The sequence below is a fragment of the Ceratotherium simum genome, chromosome 6 (assembly GCF_057802395.1).
Source record: "Ceratotherium simum simum isolate JZ-2026a chromosome 6, ASM5780239v1, whole genome shotgun sequence".
Classification (NCBI taxonomy): domain Eukaryota; kingdom Metazoa; phylum Chordata; class Mammalia; order Perissodactyla; family Rhinocerotidae; genus Ceratotherium; species Ceratotherium simum.
This window is the reverse complement of record NC_141905.1, coordinates 90,479,396-90,501,000: the sequence shown is the minus strand read 5'-3', so window position 1 is coordinate 90,501,000 and position 21,605 is coordinate 90,479,396. Positions and strand designations below refer to the sequence as shown.

The following is a 21,605-nucleotide window of genomic DNA, read 5'->3' as shown; positions in this document are numbered from 1 at the left end:
GGTCCAGAGTGCTCTGGACTGACCATAGGCTTCAGGCGCCTTGGAACAAAACTTAAGAAAACACACACATTGAACTAAACCAGGAAATACCAGGGGCGCCCATCACAGCCAGGCAGGCAGGGCCTCCCACAGGCCACGCAGGCGATGAGGTGGTTCCTCTGATAGAATCTCTGCTCCATTTCTGGGCTGACTCAGAACTGGGTGCTATGGGACTATGGACGTGGATGGCTCGTCTGACCTCCAGATTAGTGGAGGCAGACATGGCCCAGTGTCTTCCTGCTTGGTCCTTCACAATGAAGGGTCAGTGGGGGTTCCAGCCCGTTCTGAGAGGCTTGGTCACTCGGTGACACCCTGCCGACCTCACATGGCAGAGGGCCCCACTCTGTTCTGACTCATCCAGGGCACGGTGGCGAGTGGCCGCATGGGCATGGGCATGGGCGTGGTGACATGAGGCCTGGCTACACGGTCGTCTCGTTCTTCCAGGGCCCCGTCCGGATGTTGCCTGTGCCGTCGGCGCTATAGGGCATGGCCTCGCGCATGTTACCCTTGAGCAGCCCGTTCTGGCCAGGGCCGCCAAAGGGCAGGGACTGTGTCCTCTGGAGCATCTCAAAGTGGGCTGGGCCGCGGGCCGCCTCTCTGCCTGGCTGTGGGGGGCCACCGAAGAGCGTGGGGCTGGCGTCACCACCCTCAGGCTGGCTGACCAAGGGGAAGGGGTCGCCCTGGGTGCAGCAGGCCAGTGTGCGCGCCCCTGCCGGGCCCTCTAGGGAGCTGGGGGGGCTGTCTGTGTGCGAGCTGTGGGGGCTGCCATCCAGGCTGGATGGGATGTGGTAGGCATACTCCTGCTCGGTCACGGCTGCCCGGTGCTGGCTGAAGTAGTGAGGCTTAGTTCTGCCCTGGAGGCACCTGTGCAGGTGCGGGTCAGGCCCGCAGGCGCCCTCCTCATGCACGTGGATGTGGGCTGCGTCCTCCATCAGCTGCTCACAGTGCGTCTTGGCACAGCAGGGTGTGGCTGGTGACAGGCAGCTGACGTGGCTCTGGGCGGCCTGAAGGTTGGTCATCTTGCAGTGGCCGGTGGGCAGGTGGCTGAAGCCTCGAGGCTTGCCAGGACACGGCGAGTCTTGCAGGCAGGCTGCGTGCCCCAGTGCATCCCCGTTGGCGTCGAGTGCGGGGTGGGGGCCGAGCTTGGCAGCGTGGGCGTCCTGGCAGGAGGGGCAGCAGGACCACCAGCAGTGCCACACGTCGTCCCGCTTGGCGCAGTGATGGATGAGCACGAAGAGCCCCAGCGTCACGCAGAAGGCGCCGTACAGGCAGCTGAAGACCATGTCCAGGAAGTGGCCCTGAGACACGGCCAGTGCCCCAAAGGTCCACGTGGCCGTGAACAGGAACAGCGTGAAGGCGGCGGCCCGCAGCTGGGCCTTGAACGAGTGCTCGTTCTGCAGCAGTGAGGGGGCCAGGGCGGCACAGGCGGGCGGGGTTCCCCGCCGGGCCCTGGGGCTGTGCCTGTCCTCGGGCCCCGCCAGCCGCTGCTGCTCCTCCATCCGCTCCCTGAGTTCGTACCTACGCTCCGGGTGGCGCCGCAGCTGGACGTAGGTGCTGAGGAAGTATACACAGGTGACCAGGGCAATGAAGGCTGCCGGCCCGTAGAACGCGCCCAGGCTGGGCTCCCAGGCCATCCAGCAGCTGTGGGAGGAGAGCGGTCAGCGAGGGGCTGCTCTAGGGGTCACTGTCTTCCTGAGCTCATTGGGACGAGGATGTTCCCTGCTGCAGGTGAGTGAACTGTGTGGTAAGGAAACAGACATGGGCCCAGCGGGATGCGGGACAGAACCCGCTGCACACCCACAGCGCTAGGGTCATGAGAGCCTGGGTGGAAGTTTGGGGTGGGGGTGGGGCACAGGCGAGAGCCAGGCCGCTGCTGTCTGCCCATCTGTCCGCCCCTCTCTGGCGCTGCCTCTTCTTCCTCCTCAGCAGGACCAGGCTGGGCACCTAGTGCCCGGAGAGACCAGGGCTGGGGTGTCCCATGGGGCCGGCCTTTTGGGGGCGACTGAGGGGGAGAAGGAGCCAATGAGGATGCTGGGGGCTGGGGGGCCAGGCAGGGGTCCGTCCTCTGACCTGGCCTTGGCCATGCTGCCCAATAGTCATTTGTCCCTCAGGCTCTTCCTGTCTCAGGAGAACCAGCCCACGTGCCCAGGGAAAGAGGCGGGCAGGAAACTGAGTCTGCTGGGGGAGGTCAGCTTTGGGGCGACCATGCCTTATTGTGTTGTCACCACACGGACACCTGGGGACGGTCATTGCCGGTGCCCGGGGGCTGTTTCAGTCTGTCGTCTATGAGTGGCCGTGAGGGGCGGAGGTGGCCCCATCGGACAGCCGCTGCTGCAAGTGGCCTGGGCGTCAGGAGGCACTCCTGGGCAGGAGCCTCGGCCCCAATGCCACCCTTCACCCCCTTGGCAGCCAGTACTCACTATGCGGAGTCCTCATCCTCCATCCCGTAGTTCCCGATGTTTGTGGCGGCCGTGACCCCACAGATGATGAAGGGAACCCCTCCGCTGATGAGGTAGAACCTGAGGGAGCAGACGGCCCGCTCACTGCCTCTTGAAGCCCACCCAGGGCCCCCCAAGGAGAGCACCGTCTTTCTAACTCTCCTTGGGCCAGAGGAGGGGCGCGGCCGGGTATCCTGGCCAAGCAGCACCAACCTGGGGACCGACTTAGTAGGTGCTGCCAGAGCCCGGCCTTTTCTCCGCTCCTCTTACCCTCCCCTCTTTTTCCCCCCCTCCTCCCCCTCCCCTCCCCCTCGCTCCACTCCTTCACACCTCCCTTCCCTCCTCCCACCTTCCGTCCCCTCCTTCTCCCCTCCCTCCCTCCTCCCCTTCCCCCTCCCCCTCCTCCTCTCCACCCCTTCACTCCTCCCTCCCCTCCCCCCACCTTCTCTCTTCTGCCCTCCTCTCCCCCCTCCCATCCCCTCCTGTTCACTGGCTGCTGTGCCCGTGCAGAGATGACCAAGGGCAGGTGCCAGCACACGGGTGGGGAAGGCATTGGGAACATGCAGCAGAAATAACTAGAACAATATGAAGCCCCTGGACAGAAGTGGGACTCTAGTGGGCAGGGCTCTGGGGACTGCGTGCTCCTATGGGGGACCATATGGGACCCTAGTGGATGCTGTGGTCAGCCGCCTAGTCTCCCGTCAGGCGGAAGTGCTCATCCCACCAGGCGCAGGCGGCTGTCAGCTGAGTTCCCCTCTAGGAATGGCCCTCAGCCAGAGCCCAGGTCACACCCCTTCTGGCAGGCAGTGCTTGTGTTTTAGGCCAGCCTGCCTGATAACCTCAGGGTGAGAAACTCAGTGGGGCTGCCCCAGCTCCTTGTCGGGCCCCCGAGCCTTTGTGCACTGCCTGGCAGCCTGGCTTCTCAGCTGCTTGGAGCAAATTCTGACATTTGACTCCTCCCCAGGAGGACAGTGACTCCTCTAGATGGGCGTTGGCCCTGCTCTGGGCACAGACTGACTTTCCTATCCAAGGGGCCCCAGGCAACAGCTCTATCCGAGGGCATTCTGGTGCCCGACCCACTGATACAGGATCCAGGGAATGAAAAGACCAGGAACCACCATGTGCATGTGCCATGGGTGACCGGCCACCGAGCATGCTGATGGTCATACGTGGTGATGGGTAGTGAGTGATGGCCGGCCTCCGAGGGGGCGACTAGGGGGCTAGTGTGGACACGACCACTCCTCGAGAGAGGTGCTGTCCTACTGGATGCCGCAAACACCCCTGTGATGCCAGCAAAGGGGGCTGCCTGGGCTGGCCATCCACGTCCAGCTGTGACACGTGACGGCGTCGCTGGTGCTTCACTGCGGCAGCTCTGCTCCCAGGGTTGACGGGGCTCGGGAAGCCCCTCTGAACCTGCAGGAAGGCACTTTCCCCCGAGCTGCGCCTCTAGCCGCCACAGAGAGAAAGATTCTATCACGAGGTCTCTCTAATGAAGGATGAGGCATGTCAGTAGGCGGCCCGGGAGTGTCGTGGGGCTCCCTCTGCTCAAGCCTGCACAATCCCCCACCCCCACTGTGGCCTAGGCGAGCCTGTAGGAGCCCCTGCAGTGCTGGTCCCTCTGGCATCCTGGGGTAGATGGAGAACGGGGTGACATCGCTAAGCGATGGCCACTTGAGGACAACTTGCCCTGGAGACCCCACTGTGGGTGTCACCTGGGGCTGATTCAGAGCCATCAACTCCTCTTCCCTTCCTGGTGGCTGCAGACCATCTCTAGGGGATGGATGGGTCCTCCAGCGAGTGGAACAGTGAGGTGGTTGGGGCCCTGGAGCCGCTGGGCTGGCTCGCCCCTCACCTCCCTTTCCCCGGGCAGCCCTGGCCCACCCCGTCCACCTCCCCCTGGGGGGGTGTAGAGGCTGCAGCCTGAGCCAGACCGTGTCTTCTGAGCCTTCCTGGGCCGCATGTCCCACAGGGTAGGGTGGTCACAGCCCCTCCACTGCCTCTGGCCAGGCCCCCTCGATGCCTCTTCCTCTGCAGGGAGTGAATCCTGCCTTTCCCTGAACTGTTCCAGCTCCCAGTCACCCCTGGCTGCCGGGAGGGCGGCCGAACGCGGCTTCCCGAGTGCTGTGCAGGCTTGGTCAGCAGAGGGCGCCAGAGGCCGCTGCAGGCTCCGCCCGCTCTGGGAGCCCATTCTTGCTGCTGTGGCTTGGCCATCAACTGTGTGGACGTACATGGTCTGGGGAGCCCCACCCAGGCAGTGACCGCCTTCCCCAGCCCTGACGTGGACCCCTCGGCACCAGCCCCAGCTCGCCCAGGGTCTGGGGACTCTCTTGGACCGTCACCAGCGGCCCCGGCTCCTGGGGGGGCTTTGTGCATACCCTCTCCAATGAGGTCTGCTCCCCAGCCGTGGGGGCCTTCCCGGTTGTCCTCCCCTCGGCACCCTCTTCCACGCTACAGTTGCTCTCGTGACATCTACATGACATTGAATTCCCACTTAGATAATTCTCTTCCTTTTTGAGAAAGTTTCTAGAAAGAACTGGTTAATCTGGATCTCAATGAAATCCCCGCTGCTGCCCAGGGCCGCTGCAAACCAGTCACTCAGATGTCCACGGCCACGCACAGGGCGAGGATGTGCAGGCATTTCTGAAGGTGGGGGAGGTGGGGGACCTGCCCGGCTGGCCTCGGGGATCCCTGAGGAGAACCACAAGAGCTGCAGGGTGCGAGAGAGACAGCTCGCTGAGGGGACAGGACAGGGAGCCAGGACGGCCCTGAGCTCACGGATCCTGATCTAGGGAGAAGGGCCGTGCAGAGCAGAGGGTAGTCTGATCGGGAGGTGGGGCGGTGATCGATGATATTCGCACACGAGAACATGAACTCGGTCCCTGTTGTAGGACAATGATGGCTCCCAAGATGTGCACGTCATGATCCTGGAACCTGTGAGTCTGCTGCTCTCCACGGCAAAAGGAACTGTGCACACGTGACTCAGTGATGGACCCTGAGATGGGGAGGTGGTCCTGGATTCTCCAGGTGGCCTGGTGTTGTCACAAGCCTTCTCATAAGGGGGAGCCAGGGGGCAGAGAGACAAGCATGGGCAACGCTGCTGGCTGTGGAGATGGAGGGAGGGGCCACGAGCCCAGGAACTCGGGCGCCTCTGGAAACTGGAACCGATCCTCCTGGGGGCCTCCGGGAGGAACCAGCCCTGCCCACACCTGGGTTTTGTCCAGGGGATCCCCTTTCGACTTCTGACCTCCAGAACGGTCAGATAATAAATTTGGGTTGTTTTAAGCCACTACGTTTGTGGTAATTAGTTACAGCAGTATAGAAAACTAACGTGGTATATACCCAACTGTACACTACTCTCAAAAATTCACTGTCCCGGGGGATTCGGAAGTGGAATTACACAGCTGGATGAGAAAGGTTTTTTTTGGGGGGGGAAGATTGGCTCTGTGCTAACATCTGTTGCCAAGCTTCCTCTTTTTTCTCCCCAAAGCCCCAGTACATAGTTGTGTATCATAGTTGTAGAGTTGTAGCTCTTCTATGTGGGATGCTGCTGCGGCATGGCTTGAGCAGTGCATAGGTCCACACCCAGGATCTGAACCGGCAAACTGGGCCATTGAGGCAGAACACAGGAAGTTAACTGCTATGCCACCGGCCCTGCCCCCGAGAAAGACATTTTGAAGAGAGGGTGGATTTGTGAAATAAGACATGACAAGCTCTGACCGCAACATTCCTACCACAAACCTCTGTTTCAGAGGATAACTTCCAGCTGGAGGGAGAAGGAAAAGCTGTTTGTAACACGTGAAGCCACACAAGTGATGTGGGGATGTACACGGAACTCTTACAGACCAGCAAGAAAAGACAGATCACCTCAAAGAAGAGCAGAAGAGACTTGAAAGGGTACCTCACAGAAAAGAAAACCCAAACGCCCATAAGGAGCAGTGGTGCCCTGCACTCACCGGAAATGCATAATAAACTAGGGGGGAGGGGGAATAAACCCGGCTGAGGTCCACTCCTCATGGGAAGATGAGGCGGGCAAGACAGAGGAGAACAGAGCTCCAGGACGTATGGCCGGGCGGAGGCGAGTAAGACCCTACGGAGACCAGCGCACACAGCCCGGCTCCTGTGGTGCCGCCCTGCAGGCCCTGCGAGCTCTGGTGGCAAGGCCAGGGCTGCACAGCCGGAGATGCACGGCACCGCGCCCGCGCACAGGAGCAGGGATAACCCACCGCGGTCCAGGGTCCATCTTGTATGGCAAGATGGCTGCATATGTGGATGAGCCTTAAAAAAGCAATGTGCAGTGAAAGAAACCAGATTTTAAAAATATAAAACAAACCATTTCACGTACAGATAGCTCAAAATCAGTACCAACAAAACCGGTGTTTAGGAATGCACACCTGGGTGGTAAAACCATAAAAAAAGGCAATAAAAGTCCTAGGAGTCGGGATGCGGGTGGGTGCTGGGTGTAGGCTTGACCCTAGAAGTTTCTGGCAGGGGAGGTTTCTACTTCTTCACCCAAGGGGCACATGACAACAGTTTCATAAGCCTGCATTGACATTTTAGATATTTTTTTGTGTGAATGTTCTGTTTGTCAAAAAAAAGGGTTAAATTAAAAAAAAAAAAAGGAAGAAAGAGAAAGGACCAGACCTCTCCTGGAGCATGTGGTGCACGCAGAGCTGGGGGCTCTGGTACCTCTGACCCCTGCCCGACTCCTGCCCGTCCGTCCTCCAGCCTTGGTGCCAGGCCTGGGGAGGCCTCCAGACTCAGGGCCCCTGCCTTGCACACTCGCCTGGCTGCCAATCAGAACCCATGGTCCGGTCAGAATAAACCAACTCCTGGGACGCAGAGAAACCCTGGACAGTGGGTGCAGGGTCCAGGTCGAGGGGCTTGTCCTGGCCGTGGCTCCTGATGTGTGGGAGACCTCGGCTTCCGCTTCCACACGGCGCACCTTCTTAACCCTCCCAGCACGCAGGCTGCTCCTCGGTCACAGACTGACGAGGTGTCAGGGCGCCATCGTAGAGGACAGCCCTGGCCGAGGACCCCTCCATACCCCCATCCACCCTTCACACTGGGGAGCAGATCCTCTGAGACCAGCCCTGCTCCCACAGGGCTCAGCTCAGGGAGGGGGCCTGACATGCAGCAGTGCTCCCTCTGCTTCTGCTCCCCGCCTCTCATCCCTCATGCATACATGCACGCAAACACACACACATGTGCACACACCCACACACATGAACACACATGCACCTGTGCACACCCACAAAGTGTCCTGCACAGAGCACCGTGTTAAACTGTAACACAGGTCGGAGCGTAGACGCAGCACAATCACCCTGGAGAAAGCCAGTCCTGGGTGAGAGCGGGGCCTGCTTGGAGACTCCCCTCAGCCGGTGGGTGCAGGGTCTTGCCCTTTATTGAAAAGGTGAGCCCAGGAGTCTGGGGAACTGAGGCAGGAAGAAGCTCATGTGGCCTTGGTTCCCAGAGGTGGAGAGACCTGAGAATCACCCGGAAGCCTGTCAAGGCTGGCCAAGGTCAGCGTTGTGCAGCTTGGGGTGCAGACCAACACCTGCTGAGACCACTGTCGATTTATTCCTGTGCAGCCCAGGGAGGGGGGTCTCCCTGTCCCCCCAACACAGCTGTTGTTAGCGGCCGGCCGCGGGCCCACCAGCCCAGGACAGAGGGAGCAGAGGGCGGAGGGGACGAGGGGGTGATGGAGGGTGACGGACGGGGTCTGTCTACGTGTCATCGCGCCTTGGCATCTGCTTCTTGGAGGACGGGAAGCCGTGGACGGCGGGCAGAGTGAGGCCTCACTGCGCCCAGCCGTGTCCATCAGAATGAGCGACAAGACCCCAGGAGGAGATGGCAGTGGAGACGCAGGCGGTTTAGCCACAGACTGAAGGGCCAGCCTGCATCCCGCTCCACCAGACAGCAGCTCTCAGCGTCTGGTCTCCAGGCAGCGTGGTCCCACGGAGCTGCGATCTGGTGTCCATGATGATCCAGCAGATGTGAACTCCAGCCCGCTGGGGTTTTCTAACTTGCAAACCGCAGATCTTCTCTAAATCAGCTTTAATATTTTAAATGGGGCGTTTAAGAATTCTCTCTTTATGTGTTTACAGCTAGTGATTAGCAATCCCTCCAGAGCCGCTGGAAAACCTGACTTTGAAATCCAAGCGTCTGCCTCCCACCGCCTTCGGGCGACCACCCCGTTTCTCATGCATTAACTGTGCCTCAGATGCAGCTTTCCAGGTCGACAGTGAGCAGCGCTTGACTGAGCATCCGAAGGGCCGTGAGAAGGGATGGAGAGCAAGCAGAGCCGGCCAGCTCCCCCTCTGCCAGCCGGCTTTAGAGGTCAGAAGGAACCAGCAGGTGAACCTGCCCCCCAGGCAAGGACCTGGGAGAAGGAGGCGTGTCAGGCTGTGAGGAGGGTCTCGACCTTGGGGACCTCGCCCTCCCAGTCTGTTCTGTCTGCCTCGCTCTGCAGGTTGGCCTAGGAACTGCCATCGGCTATGTGGACACCAGCCTGTCCATGCCCTTGTGGAGCCGTGGTCTCCGGGGGCGAAATACATTGATGTGAACAAGCGAGTAGGAGGGGTTCTCAGCGGAGTCACTGCTGCCAGGCCCTCCCCATGTCCTCTGAGGGAGAGGGTGGGTGGGGATGTTGCTCCGAGGCGGGGGCAGCTGCTGGGTGGGAAGCGGTGCCCTTGGAGAGTGTGGGCAGGGTCAGGGAGGCTGGAGCGGCTGCGGAGGCTGATGACCCGGAGGCTGGGAGGGCGAGTGGGCTGGCTTCTCCTGAGGATGGAGAGGGGATGGCCTACAGCCTGTCTGACAGGGGCTGGGGGGCCTGGAGGGGCCTGCGAGGTGGTTGGGAGGGTGACGGGCGCCATAAATGGCTCTCAGCCCTCTGCCAACACCGCTGTTCACTCACTCCAGTCTGTAGACCCCTTGACGAGCCTCCATGCTGGACTCGGAAGCTGTTCTACCTCCATGGTCTCGCTCCGGGGACACCGTCCCTGCACACTCCCTCCTTAATTTTCCTCAATGGCTCTTAATGACGTTTCCTCGCTGGACTTGTGATGTCTTCATGGAGGAAGCTGCCCGCCACCCCACGTCCTTTCACCGGCCCAGCTCTTCCGTCTTGGCTCTCCCGCGGGCAGGGCCTGGCCAGCTATGGCCGCCCTTCTTGGAGCATCCACAAGGGGCCGAGGAGTCCAGGCTGAGTCCAGATTCAGGGTCTGGCTTCCGCAGACTCAGAGCCCTCGGCCATTTCTCTCTGCTCTGGAGTCTGTCCCCGCTGCCTGGTGCTGACCACCCAGGCAGACCCTGCTGTGGCCTCCCTGCCCGAGGTGACGTTCACCCAGGCCAGGGGAGGTGAGGGGGTGGGAGGGGCTCATGGACAGTTGCAGGGGGAACAAGATCCACTGCCCAGAGGACGGCACGGCTTCTCTCAGGCGATAAGAAGAGGCCCAGGCATGCTTCTGACGTCTGACCACTGGGGCCTTTCGGAACCCCTCGACTAAGCCACCCCATATCTGAGAGGCACCTCCTCTCTTGAAGGATGACCCCAGGACTCGGGCCCTGTGCTGCCCCACCAGCCGCCCCAACTCACAGAGTAGAGTGTCTGCGGTGTGCTGGGCCCGTTGGTCACAGGACGCCGGCCAGTCCAGGTGGGGACATGAGGCCGACACAGCTCAGGTCAGCATAAGCACCATGGACGCTCTACATGCAGATGGGGAGGCTGGGCGAGCGCAGGAACCTGCCCCGGGCACCGCCATGCAGACACAGTCTCCCCTCTGAGAGACGTCCACCTCCTGGTCTGATTAGTGTTCTTTGTGTTGATAGGACCTCTGAATTCCAAGAAATCAGGTTGAAAATTTCAGCTAAGATAAAAGAGCTATTTACATCCATTTGCCTGAGTGCACTGCTTGTCAAGTCACCCGTGTGCCTCTGAAATGCACAGCATGCTCATCCGAATTTTGTGGTCTGCCCTGTCCAGCTGGCACTGACCAAGGTGGATGGAGGAAGGTGATTACCACCAGGGATCTGATGCTGGAGGAAAGCAGGTTGACAAAGACCTCAGGGGTCACGTGGAGAGTGAGGGCGACTTCTGTTCTGAGCACTGACCACGATGTGCAGACGGCTCCAAGAAGTCCCCTGCCCAGAAGTGGGCCCCAGCATTTCAGATGTAACTGGGACACTCTATGACCACCAGGATGCATTAAAAGACCGCAGGAGCGTTTGCCGTGATTCACTCAGTGACAGGTGCCAGCACGCGGGGCTTCGTGATCACTTTTGCCTAAAAAGAGCTCCTGTGTTCTGGAGCTCGGTCTGTGAAGCAGGACGTGTGCTCCCAGGTGTGGCCTCGAAGGGCCGCTGGAGGACGTGGGCGTCAGCCTTGGTGCGTGCTACTTGGTCCACCGACGGCCCTGGCGCCCTCTGCTCCTGTGCCGGGCAGCTGTGCACCCGGGTACCACACGAGTGTCCTGTGGGCTGCTGTGTTCATGCCGAAGGGGCTGTGCGGTGGCTTCAGGATTTGCACTGCTGCCCGAGAAGGGGTTCCTGGCAGAGAGAGCCCCAGGGAATCATCCTTCTACTGAACAAGGCCGTCCAGAGTTGGCACTGACCACACGTAGGGTGAATGGACGGCGAAGTGCCCTTCACCACTGCTGGGCTAGCGTCATCCGGAACGTAAGCACCTCAGTGCCAGTGCCACTGCAGTTTTCAAATAGAAAACCCTCCATCTGACCTTAAATAATAGGACACTACTTAGATGCACTTCAGCAGAAAGGGCAGAACGGACTGCAAAATTAGGATGTAATTACATGTAGCTAAGTTGGGAATTAGCCCCTGAGCATCTATAAAATCATAGCAAGAAGGTCTGCGATTCTCAAGCAGTTTCCCTTTGGCAGACTGCTGTGGACTGAATGTTTGCGTCCCCCTTGAAATTCACATGTTGAAATCCAAACCCCCAAGTGGATGGTGTTAGGAGGTGGGGCCTTTGGGAGGTGGAGCCCTCGTGAATGGGATCAGCGCCCTTATGAAAGGAACCCCCGAGAGCTCCGTTGCCCTTTCTGCCACAGCAAGAAGACGCTCCTCTGGGAACCAGGAAGCAAGTCCTCACCAGACATGAATCTGCAGGCACCTTTGTCTTAGACGTCTAGCCTCCAGAATTGCCAGAAATAAATGTCTGTTGTTTAAGCCGCCTGTTGTGTGGTATTTTGTTCTAGCCGCCTAAACAGACTAAGACTTGAATGGAGGGAATGGGAGAGGTGGAAAGATCTGTCTACTCAGAGATCCTCGCTGAAGGGGGCTGACTGCAGGGTTAGTGGGGGAGGCCCCCCGGTGCGCAGCCTGGCCCGGCCTGCTTGAAGCCGCTGCCGTGCGTGCGTGCTGCTGTTCTGGCCATGTTCCCAAGCGCTGACTGAGCAGTGCTGAAACAACGCCCAGAGAGCGGCTGCGCTTGAACCCACGCGTCGTGCGTGGGGACCGCGAGCACTGAATCACACGGCAGTGTCTTCCACGGCAACAAGATGGGCAGGCAAGCCCGGGACATGGGGGAGAGGAGGCCTGAGGAGAGGGTAGAGAATCCAGGGGAGAGCAGAGGTGCTGAGAAGTGTGGGCAGGAGTCCTAGCCCGGTAGCGGTAGCGGTTCCAGACGCGGTGCGGAGCTGTGGCTCCTGTTTGTGGAGGGGTCGGCTCAGAGTGCGTGGTACCAGCCTTGTTTTCGCAGCGTTTCCTAACCGACTTGCTCTCAGGCTTTCCTCTCTCTTCTCTCACTTGCTCAGCCAGGAGTGAGCAGAGAGCCGGCAGGCTCATCCTGGGAAATGCCCGGCTGGTCTGCTCCCTGGAAGGGCAGTTTGCAGGGCTGGCGACCGGGAACCTGGGTCTTGGTGCGTTCCCTACGCTGCTGACACGGTTGTTCTGTGAGCCCCCCTGCCTGGATGCTTGTGCCAACAGCAGGATTCGGGAACGCCTGTTTTCCTCTGGGGTCTGGAGAGTCAGTGGCTGTGGTGGTCAGACAAGCAGGAAGTGCCTGTGCGGACAGTCCCCAGTGAAAACCCTGGCTGAGTCCTAAGCCAGCTTCCCTGTGCAGAAGCCCTGTGTGGTGTTGCTACTGGAGGAAGGACCGGGTCCTCCCGGGTGGAGTTCATGTTCGGTGCTTCAACACCCTTCTCACGGCCCTGACTGTGAACCACACCCCAAGCAGGTGAAACCCCCGGTGGGGACCCAACCCCTGGACTCGAGGTCCACGTGTGCCTGCTGCGTGGTTTGCTCCGAAAACACTCAGTGAAATTCCCTGGTGCCAGTGACGCTCGCCCTCAGCCCGTGTCCCTATGGAGACATCTGCCCCCCACCTGTTGGGTCGAGAACCCCCTGGTTGGGTCCCGTGTGTCCTGCGGGGCATGTGGTGACCCCCCCCCCACCAATACAATCAACTTCTTTTTTCGAAACCTCGTTCTCGATTCCTCCCAACTTCACCGCACCTCACCCAACATCTACATTCCTAAGACCCCTCCCCCCGCCCCCTCTCAGAGGGAGCACTCTGGAAGCCTGTGCCCAGATTCTTCCAGACTCAGTGCTGTGAGTAAAATGGAGTATTTAATCAGATTGCTTTCTTCCAACAAACTCCAGCTCAGATTAGGCACTGAGGTTATTCATTCGAGGCAAATTAAAAAATATTTACTGAATCGCTCTCATTTATCCATTCATAGTTTCAACACTTAACGGGTAGGAGCTCTACGCCAAGGTCTGAGAATACCAAAAAGGAAGATGCAGCCCTTTCCCTCAGTCTGGGGGGAGGACACAGCAAAAAGCCTCAGTGAGAGATACTGGGATAGTTGCCAACACCACTTTGTGGGGTCACGGGAGGGGCGCTGCTGGTGCCTGAGAGGCTGGTGGACCGTACTTCAGAGCAGGCTGGGACTCAGGGATTCATGCTGGAGAGAGGCAAGTCACTCAGAGGTTGACGGGCAGGGGTCCCGGCAGGAGAATGCCAGGGAGGAGGGAGGGACAGAGGGGCTGGGGGCCAGACCCACCCCCGGCAGTGGGTCGCCCTGCCTGTTTTCAGGGGTGGAGCACAGTCAGGCTTCCACGGTAACAGGACATTCTGGAGGTGGAGTGGCAGCTGGCCTGCAGGATGCTGAGCACGGACCCGGACGCCTGTGAGGACTGAGGAGCTGTCTGAGCAGGGAATGTGGTGGCCTGCGGAGGTAGTGGGGTGAGGAAAGGGGGACAGGCTGGAGAGAGATTGGGGTACAATCATGGACCGGGGGTCTGACCTGATGTGTGGGGAGAGGGGACAGGAACAATTTGGAGCAATGGCCAGCTTCCTGATAAAGGTGATGGGATCTTGTGCTGTGAAGCCGGTGTATGTGGGGGTGGTATTGGGTCCATCACTGGGGGGTGTTGGGTGTGTGATGTTGGGTCCATTGTGGACACGCTGGGGGGTGTTGTGTGTGGTGTTGCGTCCATCGTGGACACACTGGGGGGTGTTGTGTGTGGCGTTGGGTCTGTTGTGGTCACACTGGGGGGTGTTGGGTCCATTGTGGACATACTGGGGGGTGTTGGGTGTGGTGTTGGGTCCGTTGTGGACACACTGGGGAGTGTTGGGTGTGGTGTTGGGTCCACCGTGGACACACTGAGGGGTGTTGGGTGTCGTGTAGAGACCATTGTGGACACACTGAGGGGTGTTAGGTGTGGTGTTGGGTCCATCGTGCACACATTGCTTAGTTGTGTCAGGACCTCCAAGGAGTGGCATCAGCAGCCATGGACACGAGAGTCTGGAATCAAGAGCTTGTGGAGACTGGAATGGCCTTGGTGGGAATGGGCTGGGTCCTGGCAACAGAGGCCTTCATGGTATCTTGATGTGAGAGAGGCCACTGTGACAGGTTGAAGGTGCAGTGTCCTCAAATCAGAGAGACCCTGGTGGTGGGGGTCTGGGGTTGGGGCAGTGTCTCCTCTGAGGTGGGGGGTGGGGTGGCTCTTGGACATGTGCTCATCATCCAGTCCTGCTGAGACCCTCTAGAACCCAGGCCGAGGCTCTGAGTCTGTCTTGTCCCACCTCCAAGGCCGAGGAGTGGCACTTCCTTTGTCTAAAGCTCACTCCTTTGTTCCAGGCAGCGACACCCCAGCAGGAGGCCCTGAGGCTGCACTGAAGGGACAAGGACCCATTGCACACCCAGCTCACAGCCATGCTCGTGGACACACAAGAAAGGCTGGTGGCTCTGCCCAGTGATGGCTGGGCCTGGTCTGGGGCCTAACCCATGGCGCTCCCCAAAGGTGGCGGCCCCACGGGGCCATTGCCCCAGTGGAGATTCCTCACACACAGAGAAAGCAGACAGCGCTAACCTGGCTCTGGCGGGCCACACAGCAGGACGTCCAGAGTAACCCGCTCCCTCCCTGGACCCTCCGCTGCACCTGAGCCCTGTCCACAGAGCCACAGAGCTTTCTAGACACAGGGAAGGAAGGAGATGATACATGTCTCTCATTGCTGTAAGGAAGATTTCTCCACGAAAACCACGCAGCCCGCTTTGATGGAGCTGGAAATTCCTTTACTCAGCTTGTCACGAAAGCTTCATCACATTCTAGAGAGGATTTTCTCCTCCTGAAAAAATCTAATGATCTGTGGAAATTAAATAACACACTCTTAAATAATCAATGGGTCAAAGAAAAAATCACAAGGACAATTAGAGAATATGTTGAGATGAATGAGAAAAACCCCACAACGTACCAAAACTCATGGGCTGTGGCAAGCAGTGCTCAGAGCTTATACAGCTTATAGTGCTCAGTGCTTTATAGCTGTGAACGTCGACAATAAAAACAGGAAGATCTCAAATCAATAACCCAATTTTACACCATAAAGTAGTAGAAAAAAGAGCAAACTCAAAGCTATTGGGAGGAAGGAACCCACAGACTAGAGTGGAGACAGACAAAATAGATGTTAGAAAAACAGTAGAGAAAACTGATGATACTGAAAATCGGTTCTTTGAAAAGGTCGAGACAACTGGGCAACCTTTAGCTAGACAGACTAAGAAAAAAGAGAGAAGATGAATATTGTAGTGGAAGTCCTGGCCAGAGCAATTAGGCAAGAAAAAGAAATAAAAGCCATCCAAACTGGAAAGGAAGAAGTAAAACTCCCTATGTACAGATGACATGATTGTACATGTATGATCCTAAAGAATCCCCAACGAAGCTACCAGAGACAATAAACGAATTCAGCAAAATTGCAGGACACAAGATCGACACCCCAAAATCAGTTGTATTTTTATACAAAAGCAATGAATAATTTGAAAAAGAAATTAAGAAAACAATCTCATGTACAATAGCATCAAAAAAATAAAATACTTAGGAAAATTTTAACCAAGGAGGCACAAGACTTGTGCACCAAAAACTGTAAAACGTTGCTGAAAGGAATCAAAGAAGACCTATATAAATGGAAAGACACCCTGTGTTTATGGATTGGACACTGTTAATGTTAAAATGTAATACTTCTTAGAGGCTGGACTTGGAGTCCCCTTTGATCTGGGGTTGATGACCCTGGTTGTCTAGTACTTGTATCTCCATCGAGTTGTCCCACCTTGTGGACCTCAGCATGTCCTCTCACGGGGATGACAGCTCTCCTAGGAGGCTGTGAGGATTATAAGTTTTACAGGATTTTTTATATTTATATTATTATATAGGATTATACTTGTTCCCCCACGTCGATTCATGTTGTCAACGATAAAGAACTATATAAACAGAATTAAACAACTAGAAATAAAAAAAAATGTTAATACTTCTTAAAATGCTCTACAGATTCAATGCAACCCCGGTCAAAATTCTAATGGCTGTCTTTGTAGGAATGGGAAAACCAATCCTGACACTCATGCGGAATTGCAGGGACCCTGAACGGCCAAAACAATCTTGAAAAAGAAGATCCGTCTGTCCTCTCTGCTCCTGGAACTGTCCCTAACTGGAAAGCATCGCGCCTGATGCCTGGAGTGAGGGGTCTCAGCGGTGGCAGCCCCCTCTGCCGAGAGAGGAGTCACCCAAAGCTGGCCTGGCCACATCACCCCCAACGCTCATGCAGAAAGGAGCGTCATGCCTAAACCGTTCATCCATGCCAAAGTCCTGTAAAATTTTGTCTGGCCGAGTTTCCTTGGAGTCTCTGAAATGGACTTGTTTTCCTTGAAGCTGAGCAGATGGCAGGTCTTGAGGGAGTGGGCAGACACCGGTGTGGGCCTTCAGGGAAACCGATGGCTCTCGGAGTCCCACAGGCTGATCCTCCATGAGCAGACCCCTCAGTGGCTGTGAAGGCAGTGAGTGTCATCTCTGTGACCAACTGGCAGCCAGGGTCAACGTAAGAAATTATGCACTGGCCGCTGATTTCTCAAAATGTGGACACTCTGAGTTCACAGAACTCAGAAGCAGAAGCTTCTCACCCACGACTGTTTTCTTTTTATTTCTCATCGGAAAATGGCAGAGCTGGGCCAGGAGGACGCAGGAACTCCTTCCTGCGCCGACAACGTCCTGAGCTCTGGCCGCTGCCCGGGCCACCCTGGCCTCGCCGAGGGTCCAGTGAGACGTGGCATGGTGCCCTGCTCAGAGTGCTTCCGCTCCACCCACTGCCCGGCCCTGACAGCGCGAGCCTTTTGGGGCTCTTCCGTCCCAGGAAGACTCGGGAACTAAATACCTGCTGATGCTGTACAGGCTGCTTTCCAGTCTTGGGAATGGGGTCAAGGGTGCAGATAAAAGGATGCTGCTAGTGGCGCTGGCGGGAAGAGCCTCTCTGATAAGGAAGCCTCTGGGTTGAGCTGGAGGCGGAGGGCGGAGGCCGCTGGGCCCGGAGTGTGGAGGACAGACTGTGAGCCCCGGGGGTCTGGGAGGAAGGGCTCTGGCCCCTGACCCCCTTGCCCCAGCCTTTGAGGTCCTTTGAGATCAGCCTCTGTTCTCCCTGGGGAAGGCCCAGACCAGTCTGGGCCAGAGAGGGCAGCGGAGGGGAGCAGGCCTGATGCTGACGCCCCCACCCACCCGAGTCTGCACCTGCAAGGAGGGGTGTGCACGTGAGCCGGGCAACGTGGTAACTGAGGGACTCTGTGGTCTCAGCACTACGTGGAGTCACCCCAATGTCACGGCCTTTTGTACCAAAGGAAGAAGGCAGAGAGGGAGGGAGAAGGGACAGTGGTCTCCAGGCAGCGCGAGAGGAGCAGCAGGTTTCCCAGAGCCACCTGCGAGTGGGACACTGCTAGCCCAGCCCATGGCCACTGAGCCCACGGCCACAGAGCCCACGGCCCACCCAGCCCACAGTCACAGAGCCCACGGCCCACCCAGCCCACAGTCACAGAGCCCACGGCCCATCCAGCCCCAGGCCCACCGAGCCCAGCAGCACCTGGGCGCCTGGCTCGGTTATGCACATTTTGAAGCCGTCAGAGACGAAAGCGCCAGAATGCTCTGTGGCCTCCATCTCATTCTTCAAAAAACCAGGCAACTCTTCAATCAATTACAGACCCGGAAATGCATTTTGAGAGTGATTTTTAAACCCCGGGGACCTGGGGCCTCCTTGGCAGAAGGAAGGAGATAATGAAATCTGCCGCCCTGGTCTGTGTCGGCGGCAGAAGCGCCTCGGCCCTGGTTGCTACGTGGCAACGCGTCTGCTTGATCCAAAATCAAACAAAGTTGGAGAGCGTCTGGTGGAGGTCACCTTATTTACCTAAACAACATAGGGCAGTGTTTTACCTGCCTCAAAATGAGCACATCTGGCGATTTTTAGGCACAGTGATGGCCCTTCAAATTCGGAGCCAGGCAGAACTCGGTTGGAGGGGCTAGGTGTCCACAGCCCCCTCATACGGCCACAACCTCACAGTGGCAGCAAGTGCCCCTCACAGGGACCACCTGGGCGGGGCCGTCACAGGGATCCCCAGCAACAGTCTTCAGAAACCCCAAGGAACCCCTATCTACTGTCCAGGGCAGCCTCTGGCTGAGGTGCGTGCCATCATGGGGGCGTTGCTCTGGGGAAACTTCGCAAGCAGCTCAAGGCTTGCGTTTGTGGAGGCTCAGATGACCTCCCAGAGGATGGGGGTAGGTCGGATGGGCTTCGGGCAGGTTGGTACCCAGGCTCAAGGCCGTGAAGGCCGATCTGAGCCTGGCTCTGGCGACTGCAGTGCCTAGACTCGGTCCTGGTTCAGAAAAGTGAAGAGCAGAGCCAGCAGAACTCTGACTGCCAAGGACGGCTGCCCAGTGCTGGGGCAGACGTGTTCCTGTCTAGAGGGCGTGTGATCGCTCCTTGACGGGAAGTGAGCCCAGACAAGCTGATGCCCTAGGAGTTCCCTGGCTCTGGACTCCAGGAGGGAGGGAGTGAGGGGACCGCACGCCTGCGCTTACCCTGGAGGGCTGTCTGGGGTTCCTACCCGTCCCCAGGCACGTCCCCCGGGAACCCTCCCTGCACGGGAAGCAGCAGGATGACTGGCTGGAGCAGGGGGCCCTTTCCAAACCCGCCTGCCACCCCAGACGAAAGGCCCAGGCCGTGCCGTCACCCTGAAATCAGCGGCTGAGCTGCCTTGGTTTCCCCCAGCTGAGGAGCAGGCATCTCACTCACCGAGACGGTGACTGAATCGAAGCCAAGACTGCAGCCCCGGCTCAGGCCCACAGAGCCGTCTCCATGCACGGCAACCCTTGCTGGGTGCGGGGCTCTCCCAGCAGCAACTCACAGCAGGGCAGACATGCCCAGCAGGCCTCCCCAGACCAACCAGCTCCACCCCCCACGCCGTGCCCTCCCCGCCTACTCCCAGCACCCTGCACTCCCTCCGGCCTTCTGTGCCCCGGAAGGAGGTCCAGGGCCAGGGCTCTTGGAGCCCAGTGGCAGAGGGGCCAGGCACGTGCGGCTTGGGTACCTGAGCAGGGGCTGCCTGCGGTACGGCGGCTGGTCTGCTCTTGGGCACTGCGGGGCCTTCTTGGTCACCTGCTTGTAGATGTTCCTGGCGGTCACTCCAATCCACAGCATGGTGGAGAGCGTGGAGTAGTGCAGGACGATGCCCACCTGGGGAGGGAGAGGCTAGTTAGCCCAGCCGCCCCCTCTGCTGGCATGCTGACCCCCGAGGCTGTGCATTCCCGGAAGCCTGGGTCCAAGCCCTTGGCACCCTCTGCATCCTCAGAAGATGGCTCAATAGTGGCAGGAAGTGAGACCGAGGGTGGGCGCCGGGGCTGTCAGCTCAGGGCAGACCCCACGCCTCACAGCCTCTGAACTCAAGGGATACGCGTGGGCACAAAGATCCAGACCTGGTTCCCTGTGCTCTCCTGCGGGGGGCGGGGCGGCCAGCCCATGCGCCTGTGCTCACAACACCTCTGGGCTCGGTCCACGTGGGGTCCTGCTACACACTGCCTTGAGCAGCGTGCACACCATCTGTGCACACGTCCCTGTGGTTGGCGTGGCAGGGGCGCGGGACCCCCAGAGCTCAGGGAGACTCCCCTGGGCCCAGCCCCTCACAGCAGCCCGCCAAGGGAAGGGCAGGTGTGGTTCCCCCAGCATGGGTCTCCCCAGCCGCGGTATTTGTGACATCACATGTGAGATAACACTCCTCCGGGATCAGGCGCTGAAGCCGCCCCCTGTGAGTCGGAGTTGCTCATTGCTATGGAAACAGCTGCAGAGTGTGTCCCGACCCCGGCACTTACCGCGTTAGCTAATTACGCATTCCACACTCCTTCCTCTCCATCTGATTCTATAAATTGAGGTTACCTTTGAAGTAATAACCTGACATTTCGCAATGACAAGTAAAATATGGCGATAATTGGAAAGGACATAAATGTTTAAGGAATACAGAGACTCTCTGAATAAAGCTAACACTGCACCGTTGTGATGACTGATCGAATCCGGAGTCCAGTTGTTACTTATGAGAAACCCTGTGATAATTGATGGAACTTTTCGGGGTGGCTGGGAAAATCCCGGAGCTCCGTTTCCAGTTTCGGATGGGCTCCCTGCACATGGGCGAGTCCAGCCTTTTTCTTGGCCTGGCTTGCGCCTCTCAAGGCAGCCTCGAGCTCCATCCAGGCCTCGCCCCAGCCTGACCAAGAGGGGGAGGCGCTGGGAACCAGGGGGCAAGAACGCTGCCCCTGAAGCAGGAGGAGAAAAGGGTCCTCGTCCGCCGGGCCTTCAAGTGAAGGACGGTCTGACCTTCTTTTCAGGGGACAGCAGCGTGGCTGTCCTCATGTGTAAACAGGAAGGGTCAGAGATGTGTCTCAGAAGGATCCCGACCCCCAGCCCTGGGGGCTGACATGGCGAGGAGGGGAGGGAGCACCCCGGGCCTGGAGGGGAGAGAGTGAGAGCGAAGGAGGAGCCCCCGCCGGCTGTGCACCTTCGTGGATTACGAGAAGGTGTGAACAGCAGAACTCTGCCTCCCACCGGCTTAGGCTGGACACATGGAGAGGTCGCAGGGTTGCCATCCTGGCTTCCAGACAGCGCCCTACCGCCATCCTCGGAAGGAGGCAGCCAGCAGGCCACCCCACCCACGTTTCCGGACCCAGAGGCAGCGCTGACGCACATCTATTATGTGGGAACAACGGTGGCCGTCTGTCTGTGTTCGTGATGTCACTGAGCACTTTCACTTTCAGGAGGCTCACGGTCATCTTTCAGTTGCCATAACAACCGTCTGTTCTCTCTGCCATCCGAGCTTTGGACCACTTCTCGTACGTCATTTCACTGTGACACGGAGCCAGTCTTGGTCGGGGAAGGTTGGCCAGAGGAGTCCTGTGTTCAGGCACAAGCTGGTGGCGAGGTGTCACTTGTCTGGGGGGGGGCAGGCCTGGCTGCCGACCGGAGGAAAACCACACTGACTATAGGAATTGGCTCATGCGGTTACGGAGGCTGAGCAGTCCCGATTCTGCAGCTGGCAAGCCAGAGACCCAGGAGAGGCGACGGAGTAGATCCCAGTCTGAGTCTGAGTCCAAAGGCGGGAGACCGATGTCCCAGTCCGCAGACAGTCGGGCAGAGAGAATTCTTTCTTACTCCGCCTTTTGCTCAAGGTGGGCCCTCAACGGATTGGATGAGGCCCACCCACACTGGGGAGGGCCATCTGCTTGACTCTGTCCACTGGTTCAGATGTTCACCTCTTCTGGAAACACCCTCACAGACATGCCCAGAATCACGTTTGACCAAATGTCTGGGCACCCTTG

General features: G+C 58.5%; 1 protein-coding gene across 1 annotated transcript; it reads right to left on the bottom strand.

The window, feature by feature from the left end:
• Nucleotides 1-458: 458 nt before the first annotated feature.
• On the bottom strand, nt 459-19,467 carry ADGRA1 (adhesion G protein-coupled receptor A1). The gene is made up of 3 exons (XM_014794101.2): nt 19,331-19,467; nt 2,460-2,558; nt 459-1,680 (listed from the first exon to the last, which is right to left on the bottom strand). The coding sequence occupies exons 1-3, from the start codon at nt 19,438-19,440 to the stop codon at nt 459-461; spliced, it is 1,431 nt and encodes a 476-aa protein (XP_014649587.2). The 5' UTR covers nt 19,441-19,467.
• Between the last annotated feature and the right edge of the window lie 2,138 nt (nt 19,468-21,605).